Source organism: Drosophila bipectinata, chromosome XR (genome assembly GCF_030179905.1).
Source record: "Drosophila bipectinata strain 14024-0381.07 chromosome XR, DbipHiC1v2, whole genome shotgun sequence".
NCBI lineage: Eukaryota > Metazoa > Arthropoda > Insecta > Diptera > Drosophilidae > Drosophila > Drosophila bipectinata.
The window spans coordinates 18,175,109-18,202,692 of record NC_091735.1 but is presented as its reverse complement, the minus strand read 5'-3'; the positions used below and the strand labels follow the sequence as shown (position 1 = coordinate 18,202,692).

General features: G+C 34.1%; 1 protein-coding gene across 9 annotated transcripts in view; it reads left to right on the top strand.

Moving 5' to 3' along the window:
- Positions 1 to 6,410, top strand: part of LOC108131879 (uncharacterized) — a 32,802-nt gene extending 26,392 nt beyond the window's left edge. The window contains exons 1-6 of one of the 9 annotated variants that reach the window (XM_070276616.1): positions 728 to 1,016; positions 1,087 to 1,257; positions 1,316 to 1,492; positions 1,551 to 1,808; positions 1,882 to 2,100; positions 5,092 to 5,688. In XM_070276616.1, coding sequence (XP_070132717.1) covers positions 951 to 1,016; positions 1,087 to 1,257; positions 1,316 to 1,492; positions 1,551 to 1,727 — 591 coding nt within the window. In that variant the 5' untranslated portion in view covers positions 728 to 950 and the 3' untranslated portion in view covers positions 1,728 to 1,808; positions 1,882 to 2,100; positions 5,092 to 5,688. Of the gene's footprint in view, positions 1 to 725; positions 1,017 to 1,086; positions 1,258 to 1,315; positions 1,493 to 1,550; positions 2,109 to 4,720; positions 5,797 to 6,009 lie in introns of those variants that run through there. The other 8 variants (XR_011441884.1, XM_070276618.1, XM_070276617.1 and 5 more) reach the window with 8 other exon arrangements.
- The last annotated feature ends 21,174 nt before the right edge of the window (positions 6,411 to 27,584 follow it).

Below are 27,584 nucleotides of genomic sequence, written 5' to 3'. Positions count from 1 at the left end.
GGCCCAAAACAACTTTGATGGCCTGCGAATGCAAACAAATCAACACTAAATTCAATAAGGATACACTACTACATAGTGGTGGCGGGGGGGCCAAAAATGTGGGCGTGGCCAGGGGCAACTAGGCCAAAATGGTCTTTGGCCTAAACGGCTTGGCTTCCTTTTCATTTTATTTTTTCTCATGATTTTCTTGGCTTCTACTGGACTCATAAAAGGCCCAAACGTAATATGATAATCAAACTAAGTGCCAAACCACGAACAAGTTGAGTGACCCCCGCAGCCCAGGGGCGTGCCAAAAAGCGGGGGAATGGAATGGGATGGGAGTGGGAGGAGTGAGTGGTATAATGGTATCGAACCCTTGGCAACCTTCTCAATGAGCTTTTGGCCATTTAAAACAATTTCGTTTGATTTGGCAGGACACTAAAGGAAAAGTGCTGCCCAATATGGCTCTATTAAATGGCAATTAAAGTCAAGTCGACTTGGTTGGTACTCTTTTTTAAATTTTGTAAAATATATTAAGATACAAATTTGGATAAAATTAAGATAAAATTTAAACTGTTAAGATAAAATTAATTTTTTTATGTTTTAACGATTAAAAAGAAGTCCTTTTATTCAAATCTTAAAATTTAATTTTATCTACGAATATGATAGCTATTTTATATTTATTTTTTATATAACATTTTTTTTTATTCATATTTAAATAATTAATCTCCATATGCCTTGCCAAAGTTGCCAAAACAAAAGTTTAGTGTTAAAAATTCAATTCAAACTATTGAATCCTGGGGTAGCTCTCTTAAAGGGGCTTTAGATTGCCCCAAAACACACACACACATACACACACAAACACACACACACACACTTACACACCCACAATCAGGATACAGGCTATAAAAGGATAGCCAAGGATACCCAAGGATAACCAAGGATACCCAAATCATACACCAGAAAATACCATGTTCTGTTGCTTTTCCACACACAAACTCAAGCTAGTGGTAGTTCTACTCACATTGGTGGTTGCGGTAAAATTATTCAAAAACTAACCAAAAATCGTAAAAATATCCTTAAAGACATTCTTGCTTTCTTTTTCAGATTGATGGCGAAGTGAAGGCCTCGACAAGTGGCACAGTGCTGTTGTACCATATAAATACAAAGTTTCGCGATTTTTTGATATCGCGCGTAGTTCTCGGTTGCCTGTTGACGACATGGGCTTCGGGAGGATTCCTGGCCCTGTTCTGGGACTCTGTCAGAGCATTGGCCATTGTAAGTACAAGAATATCCTTTGACAAATAATAATTCTGATATCTTTTTGTCTTCCAAGTATTCGTCAGGGATTTGTCTATTAACCATTTTTGATTGCTTTACGGTGGCATGGGCATTTCACTTGTCGGCTAATGGATTACCGGAAACTGATTACAATGAACAGATAATAGAACATATTGTTACTACCGAGGATGTCATCGAAATATGCATTCTTGTTATTCTTATAGTCGTGCAGGTAACCCACTCAATTATATCCAATCGAAAGAAAAACATTATTCGTTTGGTATCCGCAGCGATACCAACAAAAACCAACAACGCCCACCCACACACAGATCCTAGTCAGCATTGCTGGTTGGTGGCTAACGTATCGACTTCATCGCCATTACAAGGACGAAATGAAATACGAACAGGATCACAGACGCTTGCAGAAGATTCTTGCCGCCCAATCCAAGACGCATGAGGACAAATGAAGATTATCTTTCAGCTCGGAACCCAAACTAACTCTTACTCCAAATGACGGACCCTCGGGATAGAAACCTTCACTTTGATTGGTATCCCTTTTTATTATCCTTTTACCGAATTAGTTCCAGCAACTTGCATTTTCGGTATTCCGCATTCAACAAGCTGCAATTCTCGACCTCCAAACCAAAAGGGGTCACGGCCAATGTCATCCATCGGTTTTCGGGGTTGAAGGACTAGTCTCGGTTCGTTTCATTTCATTTCGTGTCCTGGCCTGGCCGCGGGGCCTTTGGCTGAATAACACATGGCCAAGAATACAGGAGTACTGGACAGACTGAGAACTGGACAAATTGCTTATGAAAAACTATGCTCACTTCACAAAATGTACGTATGTATGTATATATTTTTTAAAATTCATTCCTTTAATGATATTATTTTTTAGAAGAATAGTTATAGTGTTTTGTTAGAAGTCTGTTAATGGATAATTATTTAATTTAGTTTTCCCAATTGAAGAATTTTTAGTTCTTTAAAATCGCTTTAAGTAGTATTATATTATCTTTAGTTTTTCCTCTTTTTTTAACTACTACGGTTTTTTTTCCAAAATAAAAACAATAGTTATTTTTACGACTATCTATTTCTTGACCTTCTTAAATTTAAGTGACGAATTTAATGCTCAAAAATATCTGATAAAAATTATAGCGACGGAAAAAAATTATCCCAATTATATCCTCTATTTTCCTACATTTTCTTTAAAACTTTCCCCATTCCTATTGATTAATTAGTTCTTGACTCTTTTAAACACCAATGACGAAAGCCATGCTCATTAAATATCTGATTAAAAATACAGACAAAAAATACTATAAAAATTTATATTAAAAAAATATATATTTACCTTAAAATTTTAAAGCTAAATCTTTATTTTCCTCAACAAAAAAATTCAAAATCTTAAAGCAACCTTCAATTACTGTCCTTTAAAGTTTTTATTATTATTTCCCTGAAAAACATCGATACATTTTCCCCCTCTGATATCAGTGCAACAACTTTTGTCAGAACTTTGCATACTTGTACCCTTTTGTAAAGTTCGGCTAGTAGCCTTGAAAACTCAGATTGTTACCCATTGTTGGGAAACTAACCCTATTGCAATGACCTCGAGTGTTTGTGTGTCGGAGATTTGATTAATAATCGGAGCGCTATGGCCCCGGCAGTTAAAATTGGCTACAATGCTCTCTGGCAGCTCAACGGGCACGACAGCTGTTATCAGCAAGCAAGAAAGCAAGCGCCGAGAAGTATACTATACTTTATTAATTTGAGAAATAAAAACCCTAACAAGGACATCACACATACGCCCTGTGTGTTTATGACAAGTGATAATTAGGAATGGTATTTAGGAAATGGAAATTAATAATGCCATAGTAATAATAATTAAAGTCTGCAAATTATATGGATTTCTTTTACGGATTATTTTGTTTATTATTATTATGTTGTTACCTTCGAAGAATGTAAACAATGGCTAACAAACACAAACACACATCGGTAGTAAACTTTTTGTTGCTTTATTTCCTTTTTTTCTGGCAACTGATAAACGAGAAGAACTTATTTACGCGCCAAACTCAAAATGCCGGCTCACACTCGTCAAAAAAAAAAGAAGAAAAAAAATATAAAAACAAAAAATAAAACAGGAGACACCCACACACAAGCACACTCACTGGCATAAAAGTAGAAAATCAAAATTTTATGATTTTTAATTACTTTTTTGTTTGGCACACTCGAAAAAAAATCAGATGATTTGCTAATGGAAGTGCAGGAATAGAAATTATTTTTATTTTGCTGCGGATTTTTTTTAAATATTTATTATTAAGATGTTTTGGTTTTTTTTTCCAAGTGCGAGAAAGCGAGTAACGGTAACGGAACAATGGAGATAACGGTTAAAAAGCGTTTGGGTCGCCCGTCGCGGACAAAACTTTTCGCATGTCAACACGCGCCAAAATGTTGCTAGCGACTGAACAACGGTATCCGAAAAGCAGCGCGGCAAAGTTCATTGAGAAAATCCCACCAGCCGGAATCGGGGCGGGGCGGGGCATGGGTTCGAGGGACAACGAGGGAGTGAACAAAACAAAAATCAGATGGGATAATTCGCCTTAAAATCTGCACAAGCAGCTGATGCTGTGCCACGAGCTTTAAGCTTCCGGCTAGAGCTTTTCAAAATCGAAATGGCGCAGGCGCACATCCTGCAAAAGCTTTTAATTCTCTCTTTGAATAAACACTTGTTGATTGTTTTCTTTCTCTTGTTCTACAAAGAAGCCCTAAAAAGTATGCTTAAAAAAGTTATATGAGTAATTTCGTTAATTCTTTATCTTAATTTAAAAGCAGTTTTTTATTTTAAATATATCATTTAAAGTTGATTCCCATTTTTTAAAGACAAACTAAATGGTTAACTATTTTAGAAACATTTTGCAGAAAAGCTTTTGCAGGAATTTCAAGTCTTTCTTTGGGATAACCCAGTAAACATTTTGTTGGCAAGGATAGTCCTACAAAATATTATAATATGTAGTATCTTCAATTGAGGTTGTGTTGTTTTCCAAAGAGTTTTTCTAGAATTTGGCCTAAATTTTTTAAAATTTGACTTTGTTGACCAAAGAAAAATATTTGAAAACATTTAGAAGTCGGGAAAATGTAATGATGTATGTAGTGAGAAAAATTAATAACATAATATCCACTTTGTAAAATATTTACACAATCAGTGAAAACGTAACTTTTTAAACAGAATTTCAGTTATTTAAAAATATTTTTTAATTATTTTTACAATTTTCTTTAGAAGTAAAAATAGTAATTAAAAGTTTGAAAATTATGACTTTTTTAAATTTAAATTAAAGACTCAAAATTCCAAATTCGAAATAAATATTCTATATTATGAATATTTTATTTATCCTTACACATCCTTAACCTTTTATTTGAATATATCAAGATTAATGAGTAAATATATTTATTTTTTTACTTATTCTAGTTTCGAACACCTTTCTTTGTTGATTTTTAATCTAAAATTTAAGTAAAATGTCAAATCTTAAGGGCTTCAACGTTGACATCTCGACAAATACATAAATGCCTTTATTTGATGATACATTTTACGGAGAAGAGTAATAACATAATTTAATCAAAACAAACGCCAGAATACCCAAATACCAAGCCAGACGTGTGTCCACAAAATTGTGGTAAATTGAATAATGACCGTCGTATGGGCAAACAAATCAAATTCTTGTACACATGGTACACTGAGTGGCCGAGTGCCTCAGGATGGTCCTTTTACCAGCCTGTATCGTCCTGGCTAGACCGTTCCTTGTATTTACCATAATTAATTAAGTTTCCAACCTTGTCTAGCCGTGGACAACATCAACAACAACATATGGACAGAAATCAACCCACAAGAGCCTCCCCAAAAACTGAGCAACTCTCAGGACGGCAGAGCAATTCAATTTTGATGAGATGGAAGGCCAAAAACTTTGAACTGTAATTAATATGCTTGAAATACGAGTTTTTCCAGTGTGGTAATTGCGGTAAAGGATATTTGAGTATATTTGAGTCCACATAGGGACCAACAAGGACCAAGACCAATACCAAGACATGTGTTAAGTGGGCACTCACCTCGATGGTAATGTGATGTCCACGGGAACGGAAATTGTCATCGTTGCTGCGCAGATTCTTCGAGTCGATTTGCACATTCGTCTGCATTTTGGATATCTACAGAGAAAAAAAAAATAAAAATAAATACGGAAAGAAATTGAGAAAAAAATGAATGAAAATTTATGAGATACTACTCGGTCATAAGTGAAATATTCTCAGGCATTCACATGGCATCGTAAAATGCAGTTGATTGGACCAGCCGAGAGGTCTTTGGTCTCTTAACCAATGATGCGTGTTCCCGATAAAATAGGCAACAAAAAAAAAAAATCAAACAAGACCGCAAAAAATACGAAACATTAGTTTGGTTTCAAAGCGAAAGTTGTATACCCTTCTTTGGGGATAAAAAGGATGTGTTAAGTGCAAGATTCTTTATAGAAAATGGATATATATTATTTAAAATAGGTATGAAGACATATATTTTTTAAATTTACTTTGTTTTGAACAGAATCGTTAGATCCTCTCTAATAACGGACAGACGGACACAAAAGAACGACAGACGGATAATCGGAAAAAATTACACAGAAAAATAAAGTTATAACTAGCTTATAAGAATATTTATAATAAATCTATTAAGAGACATATACATAATTATAAAAAATTTCCTTTCCTTTGCAGCAATCTTTTCAAGAAAATACCAAGACTCTTTTTAAGAGTATAATTCACCAAAAAAAAGAGAAACAAGAAAAAGATGAAATGGCAAACAAATGGCCCTATGAAAATGTGGGTCATAAAAGCCAAATGGAAGCGCTCAAAGAATTTACTTGATGAGTACAGCTCACAGTTGCCTCACAAGGAGAGCAATGTGGAAACCAGGAATCAATTTATAAAAGGACAAACTAGTTTGTGGATAAAATGTTAACAAGCTAAACCAGCAATCAAAAAACCATAGGAACAAAGTAGTACATATAATATCTATTTCAGTGTTTGATTTTAAATTCAAACTTCCTTTTTCCTCTTTTTCTTCTCCCCAAAAAATGGTGTAAAAATAATAAATGCAAAAATACATATTTCTTCAGATCATCATCGCCCAAAATTGATGTGGAGGCTTAAGAGTCGGGAAAGAATTCCATAAGAGTTCATGAGCTGAATATGTCAGAGAATTATGTGAGAAATTTTCATCAGCTTTTTGAGTTTATAAGGCGGTAGGTCTGTTTCGGTAATGAATATCCAGTGGCATGCCGCAAAATGTGGAAAAGTGGCATCGTGACAACTTTTTGTCTTTTTTTTCCTGGAGGGAATCCTTCTTTTTTTTTGGGAAATGGAGAAACCACATTGGCGATTAAAATACCAACCAACAACAAGTGCAGACACGACAAATCCATTGGCATTCGTTGGGGGGTGGGATGAAGGTGCGACAACACCCGGAAAAGGAAATACACACATACAGAATCAGCCAGCCTGCACCCCCAATTTGCCGCAACAAAATTTCAAATTTAATTTGCGCCTCTTTATTTATGCAGAAGCAAAGTGAACTGGCGAAACTTGAACATGGCCCAAAAGTGAGTAAGTGAGGTGGCTAAAAAAATAAAATAAAAACAGAAGATGAAGCCAAGTTGTATGTAGTTGCCACTTGGCACTCCATAGTCTTGCCCCTGCCCCATGCTACCGTTCTTGGCCTGCCCCTAGTGACAAGCTGCCTCAGTGCATCCAGCTCAATTTAGTTGCCCCACCGCCTGGGGGCAGGAACTGTACCACCATTGCCAACACCAATGCCGCCCTTTTTGCAACTCCTGCGAGTCCATGCAACCCATGCTGTGCCACCGGAAAACTAAGAAATATTCTACGGAAAATAGCGCTGCAACAGCGCCGGTTGAAAACGCACAAGCGTATTGGTGTTGGCATTTTGCACTTTTCCCCCTTTTTTCTTTTCTATTCTTTTTTTCAGAAAATTTCAGTGATTGAAAAGGCAAATTTTGCAATCATTCGAGGTTTAAGATACTTTTTAGATCACTTTTAAGATTTTAAATCATTTAGGTACTGAGAAAATGGGTATAATTTTAAATTAAAAATTAAAGCATTTAAATTCAGAATTTATTTCTCATTTCAGGAATATTTCAAAGTAACTATTGAAAGTTAGGAATAAATTAAATATCTTTATGGCTGAAAAAAAGGTTAAAAAATAATAATATAAAAGTTAAGCCCAAAGCTCCCTCATACAGAAATAAGAAAGGGAAATACTGTTGAAATTTTAAAACTTTTTAGACATTTTTTTTTTAAATCTTCAAATGAATTTAATATTCTTTTAATTCAAAAACCAAAAACTAGTTGGTAGTTCCAAAATTTCTTTTAATAGAAATCTTGAAGCCTATGATTTCAATACACTGTACGTAGTAATTGGACTTTGTTTAGAAGACTTTTCAAAATGAATAAAAGACTTTAATAATTTAATTTTTTTTTATCAAATACTCATGTCTCGTATGTTTAAAACAAATAGATTTTATTGAACAATACATAATTCTTTGCCTCTTCCCTGTGATTTGTTTTTTTATATGTATATTTTATACATTTTTCTTACAAATTTATTTTATCTATATATTATTTATATATTTATTTATCCATCCATTTGTCATTTACTTATATTATTTATTGATTTAAATGAAACCTAAACAAAAAGCCACACCGAAAACCGCTTAAAATCCGCTACAAAAACCACAAATTAAGGGTTTTAGTTTTATAACCAATTCATTTACAAAGATATTCGCATTTATTGACCACAATTGGATGCTGTTTTCCGGCCAGGAAATGCCAAATAAAACACAAACGCAGAAATGCAAAAAAAAATGCAGCAACATGGCAGCATGGCAATCAAGCCACTACTTGAATATGCATGCAACGTTTTCCATTTCGGCAACATTGTTTTTCGCCGGCTTTACACCGGTTTTATACAGTTATACAGTTTTACAGTTTTTCCAAGGGCCAGGCCAAAAGAGAGATGTTGGTTGGCCGCCAATCAAGTTGCAATTGTTGCCGCTGTCAAACAAGGGGAAAAATTCGTTGCATATTTGAAGCAAACTGCTTGCAACACGCCGAAATGCGTTTGCATAAGTGATTGAGAAAGGATTACACAAAACACACCCATAGTGGTATGGTAGAGAGGTAGGTCCTTTTTGGGAGGAACAGGAATATCCTCTTTAAGGGTTTACATCTCATATAGCTTGAGGGGATTTTCGCATTTTGGCAGAGCAACTGACACTGACTTTGCCATTGCATTTGCTTTTGCCTCGTCTTGTGGCAGCTTTGATTTTCGGTTTTGGTCTGTCAAACGATTTAACCGGCAACCCGGCAATAGCAACCATTCGCCAACCATTCCGGCCATAAATATGTATGTATGTATGTCCTGCCTTCGTATCCTGCCCCTGTCAGGATGTGAGCCGCATTTCTGTGGTTCTTGCCGCCGAGAAGTGTCCATTATTCGCAGCATTTGCATCGGTATCCAGGGTGCGTGTTTCGAATGCGTATGGCTATATCTTTCCATCTATCTATCTGACTTTCTGTCTTTATATCCATCTGTATATCCAGCTATCGGGCTATCTATGTATCTAACTATCTAAACGGATACGGTAGTGTCTCCATACCGGCAATGGGAAATATCTGTGAGTGGCATCGGAATTTCTGACCAGCAATCAGCATTCACTCACGAAATATTCACATTTACGCCCAAAATTCTTTTGATGAGCTTTTGGTTTTTGGTTTTTATGGGGTTTTCAGTTAAAGAGTTGGACTTTTGGAATTTACTTTAAAGCTAAGCTTTATATATACCTTTTATATTTTTAGAGGCTTTTAGTTTGTACCAAATATTATATAAAATTTATAGATATTTTTAGTAAGTAAGTAAGTTTAGTAGGTTAGTAAGGAGGCTAGTAGGTTTTTTTTTTTTTTAAATTATTATAAATAAATATTATTTAAATATGTATGTAATTTAAAAAATGAGTAAATAGTTATCTATATTTCTAAGTGTCCAACTTAACTATTAACTTCGGATAAGAAAAAAAAAGAAAAAGACAACAAGAACAAGGACAAGACCGAGAAATAAAATCAAAACCAACCATGATTTTAAGCATTTTCATAGGAATTGTGTGTGGTTTTTCTGCTCGGTATGAGCTCTATTACATTGTGTGGGTTTCGCCAGAAGGCGCGGGCAGAACGGCGTGTGTCTATGTAATCATTGTCTGGATAATAAACAGCCAACAGATATTTCACTCGCCCACGTGCAGATACACAGATACTCAGATATACAGATACAGAGAAGCACAGTTAAAGATACGCAGTTAAAGATACAAGCAGAGATACAAAATACACGAGGCAGGCTTAAAGATACAGGCTACAGGATAGTAAAGGTCTCAAGATTCCTAGATGTCGTCTGTTAGGTTTCATAAGCATATGACGATTTTTTTATTTTTATTTTTTTTTTTTTTTGTTGGAGAGAATGAGGCATGTTGAAGGTCCTGGCAAGGAGTTGGCATTGTCATTGTGGCGCAAAATGACTTTGTATTTCATTATTTATATTTATTTGTTGTTGATGTTGCTCAACTGTTTTGTCTGCTTCTCAGTTATCCCACTGCCTTTCTGCTTTTCCTATTTTCTGCTTTTGCTTTGCTGCCTTGCTGCTTTTCTGCTTTCGCTGTCGTGCAATAAAACAAACGCCAGCACCAGCGCAACGGAAATCTTAGCATACTTAAGTGGCATTTGGGGGGCGGGGCTGTAATAAGAAGGAGGCAACTACTCTGGCAGAAGGATGAAAAGGATGTGCTGCAATCCAGCTTGGACTGCAAGCAACTGCCAAGCCAAGTAAGTCTGCTTGCCAAGCAAAAAAAAAATAATAATATAAGAAAAAAAAAGCATTCCAACTCTTGGCACTGGCTAAGAAGACAATCCGATTCAGTTCTGGCCACAACAAAAGCTCAGTGACACTTAAAAAAAAATTATAGTTAACTCTTTTTTCAAAAGATTAAAAGAGAAGAATTTTTTTCGCCAGAATTTCTATCATACTATATTAAGTGCTTTCGTTGCCAAAAATGTTCTGGTAAGTGCTTTCGTTACTGAATCACCGAAATAAATACTTCCGTCACTGAAATATTCGGATAACTAAACGCTTTCGTCACTGAATCACCTAAATAAATACTTAAATAAACTGAAATAAATACTTTCGTGAAATATACGGATAAGTAAGTGCTTTCGTCACTAAACTTTAATGTTTAATGCAGCACTCATACATTATTAACGTATGAAACGTTATGCTCTCATTCTACTTTGTGGTATTCGTTATTAAACATAATGCAATTTGTCCTTAAAAAAAATTCTTAAAATATGTATTTATTTTCTTAAAGTGCATTATAAGAACATCTAACACAACATACTACTGTAATACGTGTATTTCCATCATTTCCAGGCACACGCGAAAAGTGAAATAAATGAAATGAAATAAATACGAGTTAAGATGGCGAGGGAGCGCACAAACCCAATTGTGAAAAATATTTTCAAACACAACTTGCATTTTTTCCAAGCAGTCAGGGAGTCCTTTCCTTATATACATAACATATATATTATATAGTTAAGATGGTATGTGCTCAGTGTAGTGCATTCAACTCAAGTCAGTGTTCTCTGGGGATGATTGCCATTAAATGATTGACAAATGAAGCAAAAACCGTGAGTTGGCGTGAAACTATCAAACAATGAGGGGAAAATAAAAGCCAAGTAAACAAAAAAAAATACATAAAGAGGGAGAGAGTGTGAAAGACTTTCTAAAGTGATGAACAAATCAGTTAATCTGATTTTATAAATTGAGATCAGGGTTTAAGATGAAGACTGCAGATAATTGGTATTGATTGAGTTGAGAGTAAAAAGAGAGTTTATGGGCTGTATGATACCCGGTACTCCACATGATAGGAAGAAGGAATATAATAGACTTTTAGATATAATCTGATATGGCAAATATGTAAATATGGCATATGGCATTAAATAAAATATTAAATATGGCGTTATTATCTTTTTAAAATAAATAAAATCCCTTAGTCTTTCATCTTTAATAGACCTGAGATGTAGAAGCTCTTAAAGTTAAGCAAGTACAGGATCAACTACGGTTCTAAAAAAAAAAAGTTGTTTAATTTGTATTATTTAATTTTATATCTTTAGTCTCAAATTTTTCATTCTAATAGAATTCCTTCATTATATGTATATGTAGTTTCTTTAAGACATAGCTTTCTTTAAGTTTTCACTGACATTTCGGGCTTTTTTTTAGCCATTACCCTTGAATCCTTTTAACCTTTGTCGCATTTTTTCTCAGGCTTCATGCTCCATCGTTACACTTTTATTTTTTCCACCAAACTGAAAGGCGTTCCCATCTTTTTTTTCCAATTTACCGGCACTGAAAGTCGGCAAACATTATCAACAATGTGCGAGACAAAAATTAATTGAAATAGCGGCGGCTGTGAAACCGAGAGACAACACATATCCTGTCAGTCTTTTTTTTTTATGTCCCTACACCGCACCCTCCACAACAAGCTGAGAGGTAAAAAGTACATAATAATAATCATAAATAATAAGAAAAAAAATCGGATAAAATATACACACACAAGTGAACACGAAAAAATAATGGAGAACAGTGAAACACTTAAAACGTAGCACTATCGTATATAAAGTGAATTTATGAAGGATTCGCCTGGAGGAGGCGGAGAAAGTGTTCCCAGAGAAAGTATGTGTATAGTATGTGTGTGTTGTCTAAGAAGAAAATTCAGCAAAAGCCAAAGGGAAAATGTAATAAATTACAGCTGAAGTTTAGTCAAGCGAGGGAAATGTAATAATTAAATTATAGGAATTTATTATTTTTATTTTTGTGGGATTTTAGTGCTTAAAGATTTTTGAGTACACCATGAAAAAAAATATTAAATTTTATTTCTCTAAAGAGCTCTATTAAATGAATAACTTGATGTTAATAAAGTCACTTTTAAGCCACAACATCCTAACCCTTTACCATTAATTTATTTATTTTTTACTTTAATTGTTTTCTTAATAAACTTTGCTTGAAGTATTTCCGACCTGCTTTTTGTGTGAATTTAACCCCATTTCCTCGTTCCGATTTGTTTACAATTTTTTTTTGTTCCTTGCGGGTTATCTTTTGTAGCATTTGGTGTGCCATTTGAAAATTAACCCTCTTCAGATCTTTTGCTCGGCTGACCGTTGGAAATTTGAAAAGTGTTAATCAGAAAGCCAGCTATCTGCTCCCTCGAAAAAAAAATAAAAAAAAAAAAGAAAAGAAAAACTTTTTCCATCGTCAGGTGCAGTCAATAATTTCGTTATTCAAATCCTTTTTTTTTTGCCTTTTCAGGACTTTCAAACTTTCCGCTGCTCTTTTTTTGAATAAATATGTATACTCGTATATATTTTGTTCCTATTTTTGGTTCAAAGTAGTTCAAAGGGTGAAAAAAAGAAATTTGTGGCTCATGAAATTGCTTGACATTCAGAACTGGGAAAATGAGGAAAATATACCAAAAAGTCCGTATCACAGGAAAAATTTTATGTTGAAAAAAAAAATAAAGAAAAACATGCCGAAATGGGAAAAATGGGTTTGAATAAAAAGTTTTCCCTCCATCCCCTCTCTTAATGGAATTGCCAAGGTAGAGTTTTCTCCCAAAAAGTCAGGGTCGTGATGACATATAGTATGAGTTGTATCTGTGTACATACATATATGGTGTATCAGTCCTGTAACTGCAACTCCTCATCCTCCTCTGACCTTGTCCCCCGTATAAGTTAATTTCCATTGGCCTGTGTCAACTCGCATGTCTCATGCCCTCCGGCTGTTTGCTCATTTTTGGGGGCCACAAGTTGTCGCCTTCGCGATATGCAAACTCCATCATCAGTTCTGTGTGGGTGTGTGTTCTTGTGGGCGTGGTGGGTATCCGTGTTAGCCAACTCACCCACACATAACCACTAACTGTTAAACTGAAGCACTAAGCAATTAAACAAAATACAGAACTCGTAGAATGCTTCATACTAAAAGCACTTGAAAAAAATTGAAAAAAATACAATACATTTTATTATTGTATATATTATGTTTTAAACTATATGAGCAAGCTGTATGATACCCCATACTTTTTAATATGTAAGGGTATAAGTTTAAAATGTTATTTCTAGATATATATATATAAATTTTTTTTTACATATATTATATTTGATATATAATATATGATTCCCGGTACTTTTTAAAGCTAAAGGAAACAGATTCCAAATTTTTTTCTTTCTCACCTTCTTATAGAGAATAAAACTTCCTTTAATTATTCCCAATTTCTCTGAGTGCCTCAGAAAGCTACCAGTTTTTTTTTGGCAACGTCAGGCAATTGAACTTAATTCCATTTGCCAAAAACTCTGATGCAACTGTTGCACTTAACCGAATTTCAAGCCAACCCCTTTACCTCACATTCTTTTCTCGGGTCGAACCTTCTGGTTTGAGGGCTAGGGTAATATGCAAATACGGTTTACAATTTGGATGCTGTTGTGCTGGCCAGCTGGCCAAAAATCAAAAATTGCAACAAATGCATAGAGAACAGATCTCGACAAAAACAGAAAATAAAAAAGAAAATGGGATTGTTTCATTGAGAGTGCTGAGGCAATCGAAACAATGTCAACAATGGCGTCCAATTTCCTGGGGTTTTCCTCTCCCTGCCAAATTGTCCACTTTTTCCCAATTTTTCCCGCCCAATTTCATTCAACCTCCAGTGGGAATTTTGATTCTGAGGATTCTTCAATGAAAATCCAGAAAAAAATAATCTCATTTTTAGAACAAAACAAATACCATTGAGACAAATGGGAATAGTATTTGGAAACTTTTCCAATGAATAGAGTTTTTTTTTTAACTTTCAAAAGGGTATTTGATCATTTTTGGTTGATTATAAATATTTTAAAATTGATGGAAATAAAAATGAGGCAAATGTTTAGATTCTTAAGATCTGCTTTAAAAGTTGATCCTTTTCTTTCAAGGTTTCGAAAATGTTGTATTCAAAATCATTTAAAAATTTGGAACTTTATAACTATAAGATACCCGGTACTTGAGGTTTAAGATTTGAGGTTTTTAAATAAAACTCTAGGGATTAATATTTTCTACTTCTACAATAATATTTTCCACTATCTTTTGCTTAGAAAGTAGTGTCTTATTTCTTTTTTTAAATTTACTTTAATACTTTGAATATTAGAGTATTGAAACTTTCGTATCTTTTGGAGAAAAACACTCTTATCCTTGCTCTTAACACCCTTGTCCTTGTCAACTGCATTCAAAAGTTTGTCCATTGTTCAGTGGCTTGTTTTTGTGCCAGTTTCCATTAAATGGTTTGTGGTTCTGCTCTTTGTTGTGGTGTGTGTGCACAAAAATTGATGTTATTGTTGTGAACATTTGCATAATTGAGTAGCCAAAAACTATAAATTCCGCCGCCAGTCAAATCGATTAAATGGAAAATGTGTCGGTGCCCCCTTCCCATAGTTCTAAAAAAAAAATATATACATATATATATTTTGTCTTGCATCCAGCCACAAAAATTCATATTTATATATATATTTTGACAGCTTTTGGCAAAACAAACAAAAAATAAAAGTTTCAATCGAATTGCAACAGACGAAAATGCTAAAATCTGAATAGAAGAATTCTAAATTTTTGCAAATATAAAATGCATGACCCCGCAAAAGAAAAGTTTTAACCGAAAAATGGCAATTCCGTAAATTGAATGCAATATATATATTTTAGCTATTTTTGTTCGTTTTTTATTCATTTAATGGGAGTATGCTTCTGCATTCCTTTTGTTGGCATAAAACATCAAACAAATGTCTATTAAATGATGTTATTGTGTTCAAATTGTGAAAGGTTTGTTTTTAAGGAAGTTTAAAACTGTCGAACTTGATATTTGTAAGTAAGCCTTAAGGTAGGCAAGAAAAAAGTCATATATGTACTTTAAGTATTGGGTATCATACAGTTTAAGAGCTCTTTTCGTACTACTCCTTAACTTTTAAATTATCCTTTATTTTTCCTTCTTCAACAATTAACCAAATATACCTATTTTTCCACCCCAAAAAAAAAACGCATTTTTGACTATACGGTAAAACCAATTAAGCTCATCTGGTTAAGCCAATAGCTTTGGTCAATAGCCTCTCAGTATCTGAGAGTTGGCCAGATTTTTTGGGTCATTTCCATGGGCGTTTGCATGCCGGGACATTAAATTATTCAAGACATTTAACATAAATAATGCGACAAGCAGCTTAACTCGTATTTTGCATCAAAAGCTCATTAAAATTTCAACGTACATTGCAAATAAATGAATGAAGGCAGAGTCGCTGTCTGGAGCTTCATCCTTACAGTACAACAACATGTATGTATGATTGTATGTGTATGTGAAGGATAATCAATCATTTGTATTTGAAGTCTGAAGTCCTAAGTCCTTACCTGAAACTCATTTGCTAAGCATTTTCCATGTATGCTACACACCATATACTATCACATGGAAGAAAGTGAGCGTGAAATTTGCTGCTTTCGCTTACCTTTGACAAATGTCAAAGCATTCACCGGCTACCGGTTGTTGGATAACAAATCAAACGTTTGACAGTTGTCACGACAAACACAAAGGCTATGAAAATACAGGGTACTATAAAGGGTATTACCAATCCGGGGTTAAATTAGAGACACTTTGAAAGACAAGCCAATCACTTTACTTTGAAAAATTATAGTTATTTTTTTCAATAAACACTTAATGAGTCATTTTCATAGCAAGTACCAAGTACCAAATCAAATGTTCATGTCCTTTATATCCTGTCACAGAAGAGTCATTAATTTTCATTTATTAATTGCCGACACAAATGAATTTATGAAAAATACAAATGAAAAACACTCACACACACACAAATTAAAATGCCATTCTTGCAAATTGTCATGTGCAATTAATTAAATAATATTTGTTTGCTTTTTCACACACTGCGCCACACTCTTTGAAGCTCTGAATTAAATTCGAACGAATGTTGCGGAAGGAAATATATATTTTTAGCCATACCGGATACCGGACACTCAATTAGCAGAGTCATGTGCCGTGCATTAAGGCACACAACTTAACCCCTGGCACCCGTTTAGGGGTTAAGCTGCTTAAGTTCATTAGGTCATAAAAATCGCGCTCATTCGGACGCCTTGCAATTCCCGGGGTCATGAAAGTTGAGTGCTTCGTTTTTAGAGGCTCACATAGAGGGGGGTGTAAAAAATCCTATATATACATATAGACAACGGGAATAATATATAGAACAGGAAGAAATATATATAGCTATATACATATATAAGAAATGAAGAGAGAGAACCAAGTACATTGAGGTAAGAATACAAATACAAGGTAAGAAAAAAAGTAAATATTATTAAAATAATTATTATGCATTGAAAAAATTAGACTTATTTTTTAAGGAAATAATTTCAAAATAAAGAGAAAAGAACTAAGTAAATATAATGTTTTAAAGCGTTTAAATATTCATTTTTATGTCTCTTCCTTATTATTCTCATTAAATTATATGTTTCAGGTCTTTTAATATTTTAATATTGTGTTATATGTTTTTCCAAAATCAAGTATTCAATACTACCATATGTCTTTACGTCTTTCCAAAAATTATATGTCTTTCCAAAATCAAGTATTCAATACTACCTTTCAAGGGTTTTAGTTTTTTTTTAACTCATGCTTTATCTTATTTTTTAATTATTACCTAAAAAATTTAATTTATTTAATGCCCTTTATTTTCTTCAAGTGCATTTCCACTCTGTTGGTTTTATACTATCTGTATTTCGAGTATCTGGCTATCTGGAAGCTGCTTCACACCTTAACCTTCTTATTCGACTGCTTCGGCTGCCATTTCTCTATTTAACGCTTCTTGCAATTAGTAAGGGCATAAATAAACCAAAAACAAGTACAGAAGGCTTTTCTTAGATCAAGTCGAAGTTTAAATACCCTTCATGTTATTTTTCTAAGAATTTAAATGCTTAAACGGATAACTAATATAACTAAGGATGACTAAAATACAGGTACCTTTAATATTCATAGAAACTTTTTAAAATTTTTATAATTTAAGCTCCGAAACAAATATGTATTTTACAAGATAACCCTAAACCATGTCTATATCTTGTTTGTTTCCTCAAGAAATAGTCATGAAAAGATAACTTTTATAGCTCTAGCACTGATGTAGGAACACCCCTATTAAAAATATAAAAGTACCCCGAGGAAAGAGTATAAAAAGCATCCAGAATCTTAAGGTTTTAGTGTCTTTTTTGTTGTTTGCTTGCACTCTGCTGGCTTTTTGCCATTTGGCAAGGACATTGTCAGCCTCTGTTTAGAGTTTCCTTATTTTTTTTTTTTTTGTGCACTTTTACTTTAAAAAGGTGTTGGGAGAGTACGTTTTTTTTTTATTTTTAGCTTTAGCCACCCTACTACTTAACGGTTTTCTAATGAGCTCAACTTATGACGCCAGAAGATAACCCCAGTGGAATCTGTCGCCCATTGTCGCCTTCCCTTTTCCTGGGCGGACGGTGATGCCATCTCGCTTGCTCCCCAGACAGGATGCATAAATTCCAAGCAATTTCAGCTAACACACACATACTTAGTCCTACGGACAAAACAATGGGGCACTTTTAGTCCTAACTAAGTGCTCTACCACGCCCACACTCGCCCTTTCATTCTCCAGCGTCCTAGTTCTCTAGTCCTGGGAATTGTTTTTCTTCAGGCAGGTCTTCTACCACCATAATATATATATTATTCTATATACATATATCTTTATATATACGTGTGTGTATGTGTGTGTATGGGAGAGGTGCGTAGTAGATAATTATGCCCAAGGATAAATATTCATGATATTGTTGTTTAGTGCTGCGTTGTTGAAAGCCCAGCGAGATGCAATCGCTTATCCTGCCGGAAAAGGCCGGAAAACTTTAATGGCTTACAGAATTTGTGGTCCTAAATTATATGGCCATAGAAGGAGATAGAAAGTGCTACTAAATTATGCTTAAAATATTTAAAAAGTTGAAATAAAACCAAAAAAAAAATTCAAGAAAATCGAAGAAATATCCAAGAAATATCCGCAAGGCTTTTCAAAATTGAATTGTCTCCTTTCCGGCAATTATCTCTTCAGGACCTCTTCCGTATTTTTCCCCCCTTTTTTTCTGCCCAGTTGTGATGACTGCAATTTGTGGCCAAAGCCAAGGCAAAGTTTCTAAAGCAAAACTTGGTCAATTAATTCAGTGCAAATATACCGACAACAGCAACAACAACATTGCAAAGAACAAACAGGGAAACATTACAAAAAAAAAATGCTGAAAAAAAAAGAAAAACAATTCTGCTGATGACCACTTGAAGGATACTTTTGTTTTTCGTGTCCTTTCCATTTTCCGGCATGGAATCGTTTCCTGTTGCGCTTCTGCGAGTTCTCGGCAGGGATGCCGGAATTGTTTTTTTTTTTTTATTTCTTAAAGTCTTTCAACTGGAAAATTTCTAAATATTACTTAATGTTTTTTGAGTTTTCAAGCTAAATTGCATTTAATTTTTTAAATGGTTTTTTAAAAGGTTTGCTTTTTTTAGACTATGAAACCCATGAGGCATATGAGTTTTTTTTTTGTTAAGTATACGACAGGTATTACTTTAATATTTTGAAAGAATTAATTTATCAAAAAAAGGTTTCTTATAATTCTCTGCTAAATTCTTTTCTAAAATTCATTTTATTTCGGAAAGGTATTTAAGCCTAAGGGGCGTATGAGTGATTTCTCATAACGTAAACGCCAGGTATACCGAGTATTTTTGAACCAGAAATAAAATAAAAATAAAAATATATCCAAATAAAATAGCAAAACCGCAATAAAAGCTTTAATGATTAAAGTGACATTTAATAAGAAAAATACAAAATAACCCACCAGTCGTATGAGTTATTTTATGTTACACATACGCCATGTATTACCACATTAAATCTTAAATAATTAAATAATTTCCCTATGTCCCTTTTAAAAGATTCTGTGAGTACTTTTTATCTCACAAAAAACAAACCAACAAAGAACCAACCGGAAATTGCTACACATGGCGTATGATTAATTTATTTTTACGTATACGCCAAGTAGGTTTAGAAACTGGTTGACAGACTATTAAAATATTATTTTAAAACGAGATTTTATACTCTCTCATCCCTCAAGAGGGCTGGAAAACAAGTTGGTTGTCGTTGTTGGCATTGCCTTTGGTGGGTCCATTGAATTTAATGCCCGAGTTTAACTTTTCACCCCCTGCTGCTGGCTGTCTGTCCCTCTTGGAGGACGCCACTGGCAATGATGGACAAACGTGCTCGGCATTCGGAAAAGGGAATAACAACATGCGGAATGCACATTGGACACTGCACACAAACATAACAAGAAACTAATTTGTCACATTTCATTGAAACATATATGTATCCATGAGCGAACCCATCTCAACAAATATTAGACAAAAGTTTTTTCACCAAGTTCACCAAGTTTTTTATTTTTATTTTGGCAAAAATGTGATAACTATATCAGTTTAGCTCTTTATGGCAATGTATGTCCACAAAAGTTCTAATGACACAGAAAATTAAATAAATAATTGCTTTCAAAGTTATTATTATTATTTTCCACACAATATATACATAGATAGTAGAAGACCCCCTGATAAGATGATTTTGATAGGATAATCGATAATACGAGTAGCGCTTGAAATATTTCCGGATTTGCTTTGCCAATTCAATTGTTATTTTAATTTTGGTTTATCTTTCGGCTCTCGGTGCGAACAAGTTTAGCTGCAATTTGAGGACACTAACAGGCGATAAGCTCCCAATACAGGACATACACGGCACATCCACATAAACAGGATACAACGCAGGACAGCAGGACATACGGGACACATGACATTTGACAAGGACTTAAGGGCGCAAAGCTTTAAAGGCCAGGCTCAATGCGGTTGATGCTGCCATAGCGGCCCCTAAGCCGTTGCACCGAGAGAAATTATTTGTTAAGTTTTGGGTGGAAGTTATTTGTGGTTTTGGAGTTTTTTTACAGATATTTTTATTCGATATTTAAAGAAAATATTCTTTGTAAAATTTTAGTTCATTTAGTTCATAAAAAGCCCAAAAGAATGTTACAAAAATTAAATTTGATTCAATAATTTCGGTTTTTAATAAAAATCTAAATTTTTTCAGTAGTTTAACAGTAAACATTGTTGAATTGATTTAAAATTTAACAATTAATATCGATTATAATAAATTATCCACGATGAAAAAATATCGATACATTAGTACGCTCTTCAAATAAAATATTTGGCAACCAAAAAATATGGATTTCATACTTTAAATAAAACATAAGAACCAATAAATTAAAAAAGAAAATATTCATTATAGTTTTTAATAAAAATAAGCACACAGGACTCCCAAAAAGTACTCAAAATATAAATTAATCGCATAAATCGGGTTTAATCGATTACCTTGAAACAAAAAAAGGAAAACAATTAAGATCAAAACAAAAACAAAAAAAAAAAGCCAACTGACATGCCTAGAATTGATGGCTTTATTTTGGTAATATTTTGTTCCTTTTTTCCATTTCTTCAAGTGGCTCGAGTGAGAGGTGAAAGTTGTTGGCCCAACGATTGGGAGATGAAGAAAGAAAAGACGGCCCCTTTGGGCCATAAAAGTTAAGATGGATTTTATTGGCAAGAATTGAGCGGGTCACACACACTCACCACACACCCACCCAGATACACACGAGACTTTATTGGCACATAATTTGTTTGAGCATAGATGGGGAGGCGAAACCCATCTGAGGAAAGAGTCCGGAATAACGGAAATGCAACAAAAACAAAAGGAATGCCCGATAAGAACCGTAAACTAATGCATCAACGAAAGAGCAGAGAGTTAAAAGCGGAAATAAAGACAAGAAAAAAAATCTGTTTCGGCTTGAAGTAGGCAACACTTTTTGTCACAAACTCCACAAAGAGTACGAGTGCTGTACACAAAATGCAAATTCAAAAAAAAAACCTCAAATTGCAACATTTCCAAAAGAAATAACAAGAGGGGAATTAGTCTCGACCAGGCTAAAAGCATTCTCTGTTTTTTCGCTGTTTGGTTGAAAAAGGTTAAAAAAAAAATAAAAAACCAAAAAAAACCACCCAACCTCCACAACAACAAAACCCATTAAAGACGAAGAGGAAAGAGGTTATCACCGGTCGGAGGGGAGAGGAAGTGAAATTTTCCAACCAAAAACCAAAACCAGACACACAAATAATCTGCGAGAAAATCTCAATGGACTTGCCAAAAATAAAAAAAAGTGAAATAAAATGCAAAAAAAAAAAATAAAGGCTTAGCTAATGACAATTTAAGGATTTTGTGATTTTGTTATTAACATAAATTTACTCTCAAAGTAAATGGCTAAAAGGGGTTTTGCGTAGCAAAGGCTAAAAGCGGGTAATGGCTTAGAGTACAAAGTGTTCGTTTTTTTTTCGCCTGCCTCGTCCTGGAAATCGTTTGCAAAATTTTAAACAAAGGTTATGACAAAGGTAAAGGCTCTAGGAGAAATTAAAGGGTCTGAAAAAAAGAAGAAAAATATATAGATAGGTAGATATCGACAGAAAAAAAATTTGTATTTGAAGAAACGAATTATTAGGAATTACAAAATTAAGTCGAAAAACATGTTTTCTTTAGAAATAAAAATTCTTCTTATTTTTGAAAGAGTATCTAAAAACTTCTAAAAGAAAATATCAGGTTCTAGCTGAAAAATAAAATCAAGTATACCCCATACAGTGAGTGCATTAAATATACAAACGCAAATGCTCCGACTTGGCTTTTTGCACATAAACCTTAATGCCACACGCACACAAGCACACACAGTGGTTTTCCTTTTCTTTGCCAACATTTTGTTTTTCTTGTTTTGTTTAGAAAAAAAAAACAAAAGCTGCAAAAAAAAATCTGAAACATACATATGTATATATGGGTTTATATATATATATATATTTTTTTTTTCTTTGTGCGCGTATAACACCTTGGTGACATATGCCAACTTACGACAATGACATGCGAAACATCAACCCTCCCTTCCACCGCCTACTTTGGCCACCCTCTGCTGACACGCCCCCCATTTGATGTTAGGGGCTGTGGGAAATACTAAAGATGAAGACGAACAAGCAGCAACAGAACAATCAGATAAAATAAAAAAAAAAAAAAAAAACAATTTTCCAATCTTAGATTAAGATCTGTTTTCGAAAAGTGTTTAAAAAAGAACCATTATCAAGGGATTAGCTAAAGATATGAAAGGAAATACTAAGCAGGTTTGGATGCGTTTTTGGGGTGGTGTTTTATATATATTTTTATACCCTTGCAGAGGGTATTATAATTTTGTCCAAAAGTGTGCAACGCAGTGAAGGAGACATCTCCGACCCTATAAAGTATATATATTCTTGATCAGGATCACCTCCTGAGTTGATATGAGCATGTCCGTCTGTCCGTCTGTCCGTCTGTCCGTCTGTCTGTTTCTACGCAAACTAGTCTCTCAGTTTTAAAGCTATCGACTTGAAACTTTGCACACACCCTTCTTTCCTTTGCACGCAGTATATAAGTCGGAACGGCCCGGATCGGCCGACTATATCCTATAGCTGCCATATAACTGATAGATCGGAAATGGTATAACTTTGGTGTTTTTAGAGTTAGAGGGCTAAAAATTGACATGAGAGCTATTTTTGGCAAAATAATATGACATGCCAAATTTCATATGGATCGGCCGACTATATCTTATAGCTGCCATATAACTGAACGATCGGAAATGACCCAACTTTCGTGTTTTTGAAGATAGAAAGCTAGAACTTGGTACACATTCTATTTTTGGTCAGTTAATCCGACCTACAAAATTTCATTAGGATCGGCCGACTATATCCTATAGCTGCCATATAACTGAACGATCGGAAATGGTATTTGGTAGAAATATCAACTTTTGTATTTTTGAAGATAGAAGCTTGGGACTTTTTTTTCGATTTTTTATTGTAATTGATTGGTTTTATTATGATGTAATCATAAGGATTGGCCAACTATATCCGATGTTTGCAATATATATCCGGTTTTAGCTGCAAGGGTATATCAACTTCGGCTCCGCCCGAAGTTAGCTTTGCTTTCTTGTTTATAAGATAAGTTCTACAAGATATTGAAAAAAAATATATACATGTATTAATAAAAATGTATATACATAAAAGTTTAATAAATATTTAAACTATAAACTGAATAAATGGTAAAATTGCATCAAAAAGTTTTCCCATAATTTGTATTATTTAAAAAAAAATTACATTAAGTATATTCTATTGTACAATTTTTAGTATAAATATTTCAATAAAAGCAACCTTTGATACTTGCGGGAAAGTGCTTCGATACGAAACAAAAACCCTATGTATTATTAGTATTACTCGCACACCCTCTTCGCCAAAAAAAACTCTGAACCAGCATAAATAAACACTCTCAAAAAAAGAAACAACAACCATTCAAAGACTTTTTATGATAATCGTCACGATTTTCTCATTATAATTTCACTATTTTCTTAGGTCGGCGTGGAAACAATAACATACTAGTATACCCTCATGGCAGCCAATATCCACTTATCCCACACTTGATTTTCCATATCCCAACCTATCCCATATGGTGTCCCTTTTTTTCTTGTTGGATAGGAAAGGGAGCAACATCTGTAGGTCTGAAACTGGGCCTATAAAGAAAAGTCACAGGACATAAAAATGGGTAGCCGAAAAAAAGCAGAAAAATCAGAGCCAAATGTTTACGATTTCATGGCCATGTTTCTTGATTTTTTTGGCCATTTTTTTGTGCGATTGTTTTTTTTTTCAAGTCGAGTCGCATGGGAGAAAAGTCGGGATAAACCCTCATAAAGCACACGAAAAAAGAAGAATGAAGCTTGGGGGGCTTCAAGTGAAAATCCTAGACTTTAGTTTGCTGACAAAGTGTTTACTGCTATATATATATATTTTTGTTTCTTTTTTTGCTGTTTTTGGCATTTTATGCCTTTAAGGCAAAACTTAAAAATATACCAGATAAATGCAATTTATATAAATGTCATGGTAGTGACTTGGAATTGAAATAGTACACCCAGGCACACTCATTTCGAATCGGGCCAAAAACATTAGGCCAAAAAGTCATAAAACAAACAGAAAAAATAAAGAGAAAAATACATTTTTTTTCTGTAGGCGTCCGCCAGGAAATAAAAATGTAAATGTAACCAAAGGCAGGCCAAATGAAATTATAACAGGGAGAGCAATGGTTTTGGGAATGAGAGGTGGGGTGGCATTCCCATGGAGGTCCTTTCAAAGTTTTTTTTCCCACCCAGGAACTAAATAAAGTGTGCGACGAGAAGGCTATAAAATTGAGTGCAGTTGCCGAAACAAGAGCAATAAGAAATCGCCGCCAAAAATGAAAATGGAAATGAAAATGTTTGTCAGGCACGATAGAAAAGTGCCTCGGCTCGGCTTGACCACAATTGCTGCCAAATGTTTGGGCCATAAACTGAAATCCAGCTAAACAGGAATCTAAATCAACAATACAATAATACAAAAGCCAAACTTGAACAAAAAACTCTCAAATGAAAACGAAAATGAAATACATGCATACATAATTTGTATAGAAATTCAGTCAAATTTTTTTGCCAAAAACTCTACTTATTTTTGTTGTTGTTGGTCTACCAAACCAAGGTCGCACAAAATATGGTTTTTCCAATTAGCAGCTGAGGTTGACTTTTGTGGTCGAGTCTGGAATATGAAACTTAATTGAAACCCCAAACTAACTGCCTACAGAAAATCTTTTGTATTTGAATTTAAAAAGAAGTTTAAAGAGTTAAAAATTGGTTTAAAACTTAAATTCAGACTTTAAAAAAGGTGCTAACGATACTAGACACTGCGCCTTAAGGCGGCTACATCTTGTATCAATATTTATTTTATATTTATCAATATTTTGTTATTTAATTCGATTTCAAATCGGAATACCCTGAAAGACCCCGTACAAGGATGAATTTTCTGACCCCTTATGCGTGGTCCCGCCCTATATGACCCACTGTAATGTCTATATCATTGATCCGATTCTTGAGAGGAATGTCTTAAAACATTTCTAGATGGATTCTCCATCGATTTGCATCAAAATCTGAGAAAAATATTTTTGAGATTTTTAGCCAAATTTTCTCAGGGACCCCTAACGACAAATGGGAGATTCATGGTGCCGCACTATATGGCCCACTTTGATGTCTATATCTTTGCCAATTTTGATCCGATTCTTGAGAGGAATGTCTTAAAACATTTCTAGATTGATTCTCCATCGATTTGCATCAAAATCTGAGAGCAAAATATTTTTGAGATTTTTTGTCAAATTTTCGGAGTGGACCCCTAGCGAAAAATGGGGGATGTGTGGTCCTACCCTATATGGCCCACTGCAATGTCTATATCTTTACCTTTAAAAACCTTTAAACTGAAACTAAAGCTCAACTTTCTTTAAAACTTCAAGCCTCTTTAAAAATCTCAGCAAATATTAAAGAAAAAGTTGAAAAAAGAGAAGACTTTCAAGGGGAGATGTAAAATAATAGCTGAAGATTAATAATGAAAATAATATTATTATTTTTGTTTGCTGCACATTTCTCTTGCTGGCACTCAAATGACCGCATCAACTTGGATTGTTCGCCCCTGCAATGGCTGCTCCACTCCGCCTCCAAGAGCAGGGTCCTCCTCGCCTTTAATATTTTCCGGTCCCTCTACAATTTTCCGGATACTCAACCCCTTCTGTCACCGCCCCCACCACTCACTGCCCTGGCACTTTACCCTTTTTGGCGACTATCGACGCATTTTGTTTGCTGTGGATGCCAAAAGGACTTGGCGGCGTCAAATTTATGGCTCTTGACTCTCGACTCTTGGCATTCCATTGCCAAAGCGCGTAGAATGCACCCATTGTCAATAAAGCCCTTGTACTTTATATAAATTCTCCTCCCCCCAGTACCCTCTACGCCTCTAAAAGCATTCACTTTCTTTTTTTTGGGTTTTGGCGGGCAAGCACAATTTTTACTGATAGATATAAATCCAGTTTTTGACGGCCAGAAGTGCATAAAATCAAACAAAATAAAACCGGCCAAGCCGCAAATCATTTCGAAGGATATTCTCGGACCCGAGGACCCCTTCTGTAATTAGTTTAAAGCCAGAACAAGATAAACATCCGTGCCAGAAGGAAGCGGAGGGGCCATAACGAAGGCAAATCGAATGGAAAACAAATCAATGACAGATGATGAGTGACAGAGACAGAAGTGTTTCAAGGGGTTACACACTGAGAAAAAAATAAAAAAAAAATTTTTCTATTAATGTGGATTTATACAGTTTAATAATTATATATTATATATGTATATTGTTTATACATTATCTTTTAAAAGCTTTTAATTTATAGTCAGGAAACTCTTATTGATTTCTTGTTTTTTATTCTAACATATTTTTAAAATCTTCACTTACACGTCAACAGTTAAAAAACAAACTTTGGAGAAGAATATATTCCATAACACCACCAGAATCCATAAATAATTATTTTTAGCAACTTAAATATTTTTTTATTACTTTATTTCAAAAATTTTCCTATGCTAATATGCTCTAATTTCATATATTTTTGTAAGCCCCTTCATCTTAAAATTTCTGAAAAAATATTATTCCTGGCTTAGCAAAGTTTTTGAATTAAATAGAAACCCCTTTTTCCCCCTGTGGATTAAGCCACATACACCCATGAATATATATATTTTAGTATTTTCCCAGCTTGTTCGTTTATGTGACAGCCTCAAAGTGCATTCCAAATAAACTATGCAGGCAGCGAATTTTCTTTTACTTTTTTTTTACTTCTATTTTTTCTCAACTTTTTACCGTTTTTGTTGTTGTTGTATTTTGTTTTTTGTCTCCTTGTTTGAATGTTTTGCAAATGGAAGCGTAAAGGGAATTGATGTAAATGCGAAAATGGTACAACTGGTTTTAAAACAAAAACTAGAATTTTGTTTTTTGGGGTAAAGACGTATTTTGATGCTTTTTTTGTAAGATTTTAAAGGGATTACAGTATTTTTGTGGAAAAATAAATAAATATTTGTAGGTAAATAAAAATATATTTGTAATAATAAAGTATAATAAATAACAATATAATAGAATACATTTAAAACAAAT